This window comes from Anopheles aquasalis, chromosome 2, assembly GCF_943734665.1.
Source record: "Anopheles aquasalis chromosome 2, idAnoAquaMG_Q_19, whole genome shotgun sequence".
Classification (NCBI taxonomy): Eukaryota; Metazoa; Arthropoda; class Insecta; order Diptera; family Culicidae; genus Anopheles; species Anopheles aquasalis.
In genome coordinates this window covers 66,698,162-66,708,146 of record NC_064877.1, presented here as the reverse complement: position 1 = coordinate 66,708,146, position 9,985 = coordinate 66,698,162, and the positions used below count along the sequence as shown (strand labels likewise).

At 50.1% G+C, this 9,985-nt stretch overlaps 4 protein-coding genes and 1 non-coding gene across 5 annotated transcripts in view; 2 read left to right on the top strand and 3 right to left on the bottom strand.

Moving 5' to 3' along the window:
- The window catches only part of LOC126571111 (cytochrome P450 6a8-like), a 1,655-nt gene extending 405 nt beyond the window's left edge, over window positions 1-1,250 (bottom strand). The window contains exons 1-2 of the mRNA XM_050229379.1: window positions 139-1,250; window positions 1-49 (exon numbers count right to left, since the gene is read on the bottom strand). The exon at window positions 1-49 is cut by the window's left edge and continues 405 nt beyond it. Coding sequence (XP_050085336.1) covers window positions 1-49; window positions 139-1,237 — 1,148 coding nt within the window. The 5' untranslated portion in view covers window positions 1,238-1,250. The remainder of the gene's footprint in view (window positions 50-138) is intronic.
- A 433-nt stretch (window positions 1,251-1,683) lies between these two features.
- LOC126576594 (uncharacterized) lies at window positions 1,684-9,649 on the bottom strand. The gene is made up of 5 exons (XM_050237905.1): window positions 8,332-9,649; window positions 7,855-8,266; window positions 4,554-4,875; window positions 2,177-3,278; window positions 1,684-2,111 (listed from the first exon to the last, which is right to left on the bottom strand). The coding sequence occupies exons 1-5, from the start codon at window positions 9,416-9,418 to the stop codon at window positions 1,696-1,698; spliced, it is 3,339 nt and encodes a 1,112-aa protein (XP_050093862.1). The 5' UTR covers window positions 9,419-9,649; the 3' UTR covers window positions 1,684-1,695.
- On the top strand, window positions 4,097-5,944 carry LOC126571106 (probable cytochrome P450 6a23). Its single transcript, XM_050229374.1, has 2 exons — window positions 4,097-5,212; window positions 5,280-5,944. The coding sequence occupies exons 1-2, from the start codon at window positions 4,132-4,134 to the stop codon at window positions 5,693-5,695; spliced, it is 1,497 nt and encodes a 498-aa protein (XP_050085331.1). The 5' UTR covers window positions 4,097-4,131; the 3' UTR covers window positions 5,696-5,944.
- Window positions 6,011-7,884, top strand: LOC126571103 (probable cytochrome P450 6a14). Its single transcript, XM_050229370.1, has 2 exons — window positions 6,011-7,273; window positions 7,337-7,884. Exons 1-2 carry the CDS (start codon window positions 6,166-6,168, stop codon window positions 7,750-7,752), a joined length of 1,524 nt encoding a protein of 507 aa, XP_050085327.1. The 5' UTR covers window positions 6,011-6,165; the 3' UTR covers window positions 7,753-7,884.
- Window positions 9,650-9,878: 229 nt separating the features above from the next.
- Window positions 9,879-9,951, bottom strand: Trnak-cuu (transfer RNA lysine (anticodon CUU)). Its single transcript has one exon. It is a non-coding gene; the product is annotated as a tRNA-Lys (tRNA).
- Between the last annotated feature and the right edge of the window lie 34 nt (window positions 9,952-9,985).

The window sequence follows — 9,985 nt, the reverse complement described above, 5'->3', positions numbered from 1 at the left end:
TCAGCGTTCCGCTCCAGAAGGGCCACCGGCGGATGCTTACGGAGAGTTTCTGGAATGAAGTACGAAGAAAGAGGGAAACGTTGAAATGAGATAGTGCCACGCAGACAGCAGTGATCGTTCCGTCATCTCTCCGGTTACCGTTGATGCACTGCTCGAGATACGGCATATCGGAGACGGCTTCGTAGGTCAGCTCACCACCGTACTTGTCGAGCGTCCGCTGGACGCACTCGCGAGCCTTCTCTTGGGCTTGCTGGTTCAGGGCGAGCTCGTACAACGTGTAGGTCATGGCAGTGGATGAAGTATCGTAACCGGCGGTGAAGAAAATGAACGCTTGCGCCGCAATCTCTTCGAACGTTAGACGACCGATCTCCTCCCCGTCCATCTCCAACCGGCCCGTATTCTTGAGCTTCAGCAGCAGATCCATAAAGTCGTTGCGCACGATCTGCTCCCGCTCACGGTACTCCACCGTGTCCTTGACCACCTTGAAGAAGAAGCTCGACACATCACCGTTCAGCTGCTTCATGCCGAGGGCGTTCGCGTGCGCCCGGAACGCCTTCATCAGGTAGACAACGAGTGGGGAGTGAGGAAGCTTATCGAACGCGATCTTACCGTACCGCCGAAACTCGTTGTCCGGTTCGAGGAAGCTGTTACACTCGATACCGAACGCGCACGCACCGATCACGTCGATTGTGTAGCGCGAAAGCAGATCGTGCATCTCGACCACCTCCGACGTGGAGGTGCCGATCGCATCGCGCAGATGATCCGTCAACCGGTGGCTCACTTCCACTACGAGTGGCAGCGTCATCCGAATGCGGCCCGAGGTGAAGGTGGGCGAGAGTTTGGCACGCAGTGCTCGCCATTTTTGACCCTCGATGGCGAACATGTGCGCTGAAAGGGGATCATCACGTTCGTTAAAGTACACCCCACGGTTCGGAAAGTAGTGGAAGTCCTTCACGAGCAGCGTTTTGATGAGCGCTGGGTCGAAGATGTACAGCACGGGGGATATCAGCATGAAAACACCACCGTATGGGACACCGAGATGCTTGAAATGATCGTAGTGACGCTGCGTGATCGGTGCTATGTGTTCCACTTTGCCGAGGGTTTTGAAGTTGCCGTACGGAAACTGTGGCTCGATGTAGGCGACCGAACGATCGCGCCAGAAGCGCGACCGTCGCCGAATCCAACCATAACACAGCACGAGCACGGTCGCGAAGAGTAAACCAACAGTGGCCAACATGTTGTCGAGTAGTGGTCACCAGCAAGACTGACATGGCGAAGATTCGTTTCCGTGGTGGAGCTGAAGCGAGCAAATCACAATGCACGCAAACTACCAGCACCGAGCACCGCGCATGATAACGCCAATTGTGTCTGTGAGGCCGGCGAATGGCGTGCCCATTATGTCTTGATTGAGGTCGTTGAAACCGAAGCGGCCGGTAACCGGTTCTACTAGCAGCAGGCGTGATACTGTGTCTGAAAGGTCGCATCGTGTGGCCAAAATATGATTTGTTGCATGATGAGCCTCGGTGTTACCAAGAGATTTGCTACGGGAATGAATAGCACCTGAGAAACCGGAGATTTGGAGCAGCGATACTTAGCTGCGCGAGATAAGACAATCAACTGTAATATGCCTTTATTTATTGTCGGTGATGCTGCATATTCTAGAGCGAGATATGAAGCCTTTACCTAACGGCCCGACTAGACCTTCTCCACCCTCAAGTGTAGACCACCTTCGATGGAGAAGACGGTGCTTGACTTGGAGATGGGCAAAGGGGTGGGCATCTTGGGCGAAATTGTAAATCGGAAATTTCTCAACAGAACGGCCAGTCCGATCCGGGCCTGCATCAACCCGAACCGCAGCCCTATGCAATTACGAGGTCCTTCTCCGAAAGGAAGGAAGGTGTAAGGATTCCGTTTCGATTTTGTTGCCTCGTCGAACCGTTCCGGTTGGTAGCGCTCCGGGTTCGGATAGTATTCCGGATCATGATGGAGTGCATGCACCGGCACCAGGACCGTTTGGCCTTTCGGGATGATGTGCTTCGTACCGGGCACGGGATAGTCTTTCGTGGCGATCCGGATGATTGTCGCCGCGGGGGAATACTTGCGCAGAGATTCTGTAGAAAGAAAAAGTGTCCTCATTGTATGTGTGCTACTGGGAAAAGAGGCCGCCTGTACGTACCATTGATGCACATTTCAATGTATTTCATGTCCTGGAGTGCCTCGTAACTGAGCTTACCGTCGTGGCGAGCTAGCACCTCCGTCACGTCAGCTCGGGCCTTACGCTGAAGTTCCTCAGATTTTGCCAGCTCGTACAGACAGAATGACATCGCCGTCGAGGAGGTTTCGAATCCGGCCAGGAAGAACACGAACGCCTGTGCAGCAGCTTCTTCGATTGACAGTCCGTCGCGATCCTGCTCCTTCATAAGCTCCATCAGCAGGTCCATGAAATCATTACGTTGCACATTGTGTTTGAGGCGATACTGAACCGTATCCTTTACGGCACCCAAGAAGAACTTGGACACATCCGGTGCCGTACTGGTGACACCGAGTTTCCGGGACAGATTGGGATACTGTGACGAGAGGAATCGTTTCACGATTTTCAACCGTGAAGCTTCGAACACTTTTCTACCCATGCGGCGGAATTCGGCCTCGGCATCTTTCAGACTGTTACACTCCAGTCCAAACGCGCAGTTTCCGATCACGTCGGTGGTGAAGCGGGCCAGAAGCTCCTTCAGTTCCAGCTCATCCTGCACTCTGATCTCATTGGCGATACATTTGCTGAACTCTTCGGCCACGGTCAGTATTGTGGGGTACATCATTTTCATTTTACCGGACGTAAAGGTTGGCGTCAGCTTCGACCTGAGCATGCGCCACTTGTTACCCTCCATGGCGAACAGGTGCTCCGACAAGGGATCATCTTTCCCATTATGGTAGACGGCACGATCGTGAAAGTACTGAAAGTCCTTTACCAGCACCGACTTGATGAGATCGAGATCGACGAGCAGTGTGACGGGGTTAATGAAGAAGTACATGCCCACGAATCCAGTGCCGTTGGCCTTCGGTTTCAGTTGCTGGTAGATATTGCGCGTGATGTCTGCCATATGAACGGTGTTGCCCATTCCACTGAGATTTCCATGTGGAAACGTTGGTTCCAAGTACGGTACGCCGCGATCTTTCCAGTAGGTGAACCGTTTCCGTATCCACAGCACGCCCAACAGGAGCGCCACAAGAAAAAGATGCCAGAACATGGTGCACTGGATTGTCAGAGGAGCTTTTCGCGACTAATGGTTTCCCGGTGTGGATGAAAAAGAACTGAGGCGCCCGAAACGAGGCTGACAAGATTTTGTGGCTTCTTATCTATGAACAGACCATGCATTATAAAATGCCTATCTTATATACACTAGAGACACTGGCTGTCTGCATGCACTCGCTCACGAAGGTTTATCGTTCATCGTTTTTCGTTTTTTTAACGCGTTGATACCAAGTCATCCTTGTTGTTCACTTTTTCAACTCATAATGACTGAACAAAATGGCAGTAATGTATTTAGAAATAATGAATTATCAAGATTTTAACACTGAGGAATGCTTAGCTCCCATCGTTTTAATTTAAATTTTTTATATCATTACTTCATTGTTTGACTCGTTCGTAATTGTGCAAAAGATTTTAGACAATAAAATTTGCTAAAAAATGTGTTTTTTTTACATTTTAGCTTGATTAACTTTAATTTAAAAAATGCCAACCACTGGCAAATTTAACGGTAACGCCATTTATTAGATCTGCTTAGAAGTAACTGTATCATATTAATTATTGACTCATTTAAATTATGTTTTGCCTACGTTCAAATTTAAAATTCCACATGCTTAATTTATTACCTTGCTGAACCTAAAAATGATCTTCTTTTTGTCCAACTCGTTCGAACGGGGCTGTCGTTCAATTAATCTTATCGACATACACACGTTTGTACACCGCGGGGTTTCGCGGGTATTACTTGCTATTCTGGTCCAAAAATATCAACTCTCAAGTTCACACAAACATTGGCGTGAGCATCGTGATGTTTGTGATGCTCGTTACTGTTGTCCAGCACCATTGAGCCACTGCCACCCGATTAGTCAACCCGGAGCAATCGAACAGCAATGATGTTGTTCTCCCTCGAAGCGTTGGTCGCGATTGCGGCGGTAGTGGGCGGCTTCGTGTATTACGTCGTTCGCAAGCAATCATACTGGAAAGATTGTGGAGTGCCCCACCCAAAGCCGGCATTTTTCTTTGGCAGCTTTAAGGACGCCGGTACGAAGGAACACTTAACGACTCAGCTAGAACAGTACTATGGCGAACATAAAGGCAAATATCCGTTTATGGGAGCGTACATGTTCCTGTCACCTATCGTACTGCTGACCGATCTCGATCTGATCAAAACTGTGCTTGTGAAGGATTTCCAGTACTTCCACGATCGAGGGCTGTTCTATAATGAAAAGCATGATCCCCTGTCTGCCCATCTCTTCAATCTCGATGGTCAAAAGTGGCGCAATCTGCGCAACAAGCTCTCGCCAACGTTTACCTCGGGCAAGATGAAGATGATGTTTCCGACGATCGTAGTCGCCGGCAAGCAACTGAACGATTTCATGCTGACCACGGTCGAGAAGCAGGACGAGTTTGAGCTGAAAGATATCTTGGCACGCTTCACCACGGACGTAATCGGAACGTGCGCGTTTGGCATCGAGTGTAACAGCATGAAGGATCCGGACGCCAAATTTCGCGCCATCGGCAAACGGCTGATCGATGAGCAGCCGTCGAATGGAAAGAACATGCTGATACAGTTGGTACCGAAGCTGTGCAAGTTTTTCGGTTTACGTATCATCGATACGGATGTGTCCGAGTTTCTGTTGAATGTGGTGCGCGAAACGATCGATTACCGGGTGGAGCATGGAATCCAGCGGAACGATTTCATGGATTTACTCATCAAAATGCTACGCAACACCGAGAACCCGGAAGAGTCGCTCACGTTTAACGAAGTAGCGGCACAGGCGTTTGTGTTCTTTTTTGCCGGATTTGAGACTTCGTCGACGCTGCTCACCTGGACGCTGTACGAGCTGGCCCAGAACCAGGAGATTCAGCAACGGGGACGCCAGTGTGTGAATGATGTGCTGGGACGCCACAACGGTGAGATGACGTACGAGTCCGTTCTGGAGATGAAGTATCTGGATCAAATCCTGAATGGTAATGATTGGCCCTTCTCTGTCCGTTTAGATTGAGTGTAATTTAAAACCTCCTTTCGTTAATGTAGAATCCTTGCGGAAATATCCTCCGGCACCAATGCTCTTCCGAATGACGGCCAAGGATTACCGTGTTCCCGATACCGATTCGACTATCCTTGCCGGAACTCCCGTATTTGTGCCGATCTATGCAATCCATCGGGATCCCGATCTATTCCCAGAGCCGCTCAAGTTCGATCCGGAGCGCTTCAGCCCTGAGGAGGAAGCCAAACGGCATCCATTTGCCTTTACGCCTTTTGGGGAGGGACCGAGGAATTGCATTGGCCTGCGGTTCGGCATGATGCAAGCGCGAGTTGGATTGGCCTATCTGCTGAAAAGCTTTCAGTTTAGCACGTACGAGAAAACCTCGATCCCGATGCGGTTCGTCGAGAATAGCTTCATTTTGGGTCCGAAAGATGGTCTTTGGTTGAAGGTTGCTAAATTGTAGATGATTCACTTCATGATGCGCATAACATTTCATTGCCTTCAACGACAAAAGTGCCGCTGCTGGCCAACAGAATGCGCTTCGATAAAATTCTAATCTTATCAGAGCACTCTTATCGATTGATACACACTTGAACGTTAGCGATAGTAGTTATTCAGCCGCATAAAACATACACTAACGCATTGCATTAAAACATTTTGTGGAGTTTAAATTGAAATACAAACAACCAGCAGTTTAATTCATCCTCTTGAATGTCGTGTACTTAATTCAATGACCAGCACAGTGCTATTATCTCATACAATAAACAAACCCGCGAATGCGACCGCGATGCGCATGCGACATACCACAAATACACGCATAGCACGCTCCCCCGGTGACGTCATAAGCGTGATTTTATCCGACTGTAAACGCCACGGTGCGTCTTGCTGCTATGTTGATGCTTCAGTATTTGGCCGAGCGTTGCCTCCATCGAAATGGTTTGGTCAACGTTGCTTGCCGTGGTGGTTGCTCTGTTGGGTGTCGCTGGTTCGCTCGTGTATTACATTATACGGAAGCAATCGTACTGGAAAGATCGTGGAATACCCTACCTGAAACCGGCCTTCTTCCTCGGCATCTTTAAGGATATTGGACGGAAGGTACACTTCACGCCCGTCCTGAAAGAGATGTACTACACTGGCAAGGGCAAACATCCTTTCTCCGGCGCTTACATGATGATCGCACCGACGGCCGTCATCAACGATCCGGAGCTGGTGAAAAACATCTTCGTGAAAGATTTCCACTACTTCCACGATCGCGGTGGTTACTACAATAAAAAGCACGATCCACTGACGGCGCATCTGTTCAATCTGGAGGGTCAGGAGTGGCGATTTATGCGCAACAAGCTCTCGCCAACGTTTACCTCGGGCAAGATGAAGATGATGTTCCCGACGATCGTGGCCGTGGGTCGTCAGTTTTGTGATTTTCTCCAGCAAACCGTGCCCGATGAGGAGGGTGGCAGTGAGGTGGACCTGTTGGATTTGATGGCACGCTTCACGACGGATGTGATCGGAACGTGTGCGTTCGGTATCGAGTGTAACTGTGTGAAGGATCCTGAGGCCGAGTTCCGAGTGATGGGACGTAAGATCAACGAGAAGCCACCGGGTGGACTGTCGGCAATTTTAATTATGCTTGCGCCGAATCTAGCGAAAAAGCTGGGCGTACGGTTTCTACCGCGCGATGTGTCCGAGTACTTCTTACGCGTCCTTCGCGAGACGGTCGATCAACGGTTGAAGCATGGTATCAAACGGAATGATTTCATGGATCTGCTGATCGGAATGCTGGACGAAGCTCGTCCGAACAATAGCGGAAACGGTGAGGATACACTCAACTTTAAGGAGTTGGCCGCTCAAGCGTTCCTCTTCTTTGCCGCTGGATTCGAAACGTCGGCCACGCTACTGTCGTGGGCTTTGTATGAGCTCGCACTCAACGAGGAGATCCAGGAGCGAGCAAGGCAGTGCGTGAAGGAAGCCATTAACCGCCATGGTGGTGAGATGACGTACGAAGCCATCATGGAGATGAAATATTTGGAACAAATTCTCAATGGTATGCCACATGCTGTAGCTCTATACCGGGAATCACTAACAACGTGTCTTTTCCTTTTTGCAGAAACCATGCGCAAGTATCCATCGATACCGGTGCACTTCCGGATAGCGTCGAAAGACTATCCTGTCCCGGGGACAGATTCAGTCATCGAAGCCAACACACCGGTCCTGGTGCCGATCTATGCGATGCACCACGATCCACAGTATTTTCCGGAACCGGATCGATTCGATCCGGATCGCTTTACACTGGAAGCGATCGCAGAGCGACACCCCTTCGCATGGCTTCCGTTCGGAGAGGGGCCAAGGATGTGCATCGGACTGCGCTTCGGTATGATGCAGTCTCGCATTGGATTGGCGCTTCTGCTTGCTGGCTATCGTGTGCAGCCCTGCCCGAAAACAACGATTCCGATGGATTTTCTTATAACAAGTTTAATTCTGTACCCCAAAGATGGAATGTGGTTGAAGGTGACGAAGGTGTAACTAATGCTGACAGAGCACGCTTTATAATAAAAACATTGCAAATTAAATATCGAAGAGAAAATACAGTTTGAACTTTTGTTCCCATTAGCAATCAGTAGCTACAGCTTTTCAATGTTTAACCACAATCCACCGTCGATCGAGAGGATCGGACTGGAGGGCGTGATCTTCAGCGGAACACTCATCCTCGAAGCGAGGGTAAACCGGAAATGCTTCAAAAGATACACCAACCCGATCCGTGCTTGCATCATTCCAAAACGAAGCCCGATGCAGACGCGTGGACCTTCACCAAAGGGTAGAAACGCAAATGGATGACGCTTTTCCATTTGTTGCGCGGAAAACCGTTCCGGATCGAACCGTTCCGGTTCCGGGAAGTAGTCTGGATCGTGATGGAGAGCGTAGACGGGTACGGCCACCATGAGGCCCTTCGGAAGCACTTGATTGGTGTCGCCAATGCGATAGTCCTTAGTGACCTTCCTTGTCAACGTGGTGGCAGGCGGATACTTTCGTAGAGATTCTGGAATAAATCGAATCCGAGCGATGAGATGGTGAAGGGCCAAGTAATGAGAGAGAGAGACTCACCATTGATGCACATCTCAATGTACTTCATCTCGTGTACCGCTTCGTAGCTGATGGAATCGTGTTTCTTCAACACATCGTTCACTTCCCGTCGTGCCCGTTCCTGTATGTCCTGATGTAGCGCCAGCTCGTAGAGACAGAAGGACATCGTCGTCGAGGACGTTTCGAAACCGGCCAAAAAGAACACAAACGCCTGCGCTGCCATATCGTCCATCGTTAAGCGATCGCCGAAGGACCCAACCAGTGCATTCTGCTCCTGTTCCTTCATCACCTTCATCAGCAGCGTCATAAAATCATTCCGCTGCACATTGTTCTTCTCCCGGAACTGCACCGTATCCTTCACCACGGTCATGAAAAAGTCGGTAATGTCGGCCGGCGTTAGCACCACTCGTAGCATCCGTGCCAGGGCAGGGAACTGGCTGGCGAGAAAATTCTTCATCATCCGTGATGGCGAAGGTTCGAAGATTTTGCGACCCATCATCCGGAACTTGGCCTGTGGATCGGCTAAGCTGTTACACTCGAGCCCGAACGCAACCGTACCGATGACGTCGGTCGTGAAGCGTGCCAACAGATCTTTCATCTCCAACTCGCCGCTTCGTTTCAACTCTTGGCTCAAACACTTGGTGAACTCATCCGCCACGGCCGTTACCGTCGGGAACATGAGCTTCATCTTGCCGGAGGTGAAGGTTGGCGTTAGTTTGGCGCGCAGATTCTTCCACTTTGTGCCCTCCATGGCTACCAGGTGGCGCGACAATGGATCATCGCGATCGTTGTGGTACAGATTGCGATCGTGAAAGTACTGGAAATCCTTTACCAGTACCGATTTGATGAGGTCGAGGTCGAGCAGCAGTGCCACGGGGTTGATGAAGAAGTACATGCCCCCGTATGGGCCAGCGCTGGTTCTTTTCAGTTGCCGGTAGCATCGCTGCAGTACCTGTGCGATGTGGTGTTGCTTACCGACCCCTTGGAGATTGCCTTGTGGGAAGCTTGGTTCGACGTATGCCACACCACGTTGCTTCCAGTAGGATAGACGCTGTCGAACCCAGTAGATCGCGGTCAAAAGCACCAAAAGTAACAGATAGATCCACATGGTGATGGCTTTTAGCGAGCTGTTCGTTCAAATGCCGCTGTTCAACTGGCGCAATCCAGCGGTAATGCTGACACCCCTGTGCTGTTGTTGAGTTCTATCTGTGCCAAGCATGATATTAAATATGGTGGCAGGAGATGGGGAAAGATACAATTACCGCGATACAGTACTGACGCGTCCCTTGTAATAACCGGAACAGGGCAGACAGTCGCTGTGATCGTGCACAAGATTAGACACCCGTAACCGTGCTCTCATCGTGATGGAGCAGGTTTTTAATCACCAAACAACGACGTCGTAGAATAGCTGATGTCTGATGAACAACCCCCTGTAGCTGCTGTACTGTTCACTGATAAGATACGGACCCAATCGAGGACAATTGAGTGACTAAGATGACACGATGAGTAAGGATGGGGACCGAAAAATATGGTACGGACATAAGTCAACACAAAAAAGCATCGTCTTGCGCCCAACGTGGGGCTCGAACCCACGACCCTGAGATTAAGAGTCTCATGCTCTACCGACTGAGCTAGCCGGGCTGTTGATCGTGAGATATACCGAAGAAAAAATCTC

Excerpts from the sequence above, each read along its gene's own strand:
- LOC126571106 (XM_050229374.1), top strand. The coding sequence starts at position 4,132 with ATGATGTTGTTCTCCCTCGAAGCGTTGGTCGCGATTGCGGCGGTAGTG. Across the intron at positions 5,213-5,279 it reads TCTGGATCAAATCCTGAATG|AATCCTTGCGGAAATATCCT; the intron begins GTAATGATTGGC and ends TCGTTAATGTAG.
- LOC126571103 (XM_050229370.1), top strand. The coding sequence starts at position 6,166 with ATGGTTTGGTCAACGTTGCTTGCCGTGGTGGTTGCTCTGTTGGGTGTC. Across the intron at positions 7,274-7,336 it reads TTTGGAACAAATTCTCAATG|AAACCATGCGCAAGTATCCA; the intron begins GTATGCCACATG and ends TCCTTTTTGCAG.
- LOC126576594 (XM_050237905.1), bottom strand. The coding sequence starts at position 9,418 with ATGTGGATCTATCTGTTACTTTTGGTGCTTTTGACCGCGATCTACTGG. Across the intron at positions 3,279-4,553 it reads TCATCTTCATCTTGCCCGAG|TCGCGAAAAGCTCCTCTGAC; the intron begins GTAAACGTTGGC and ends GGAAACCATTAG. Across the intron at positions 2,112-2,176 it reads CATTGAAATGTGCATCAATG|AATCTCTGCGCAAGTATTCC; the intron begins GTACGTACAGGC and ends TTCTTTCTACAG.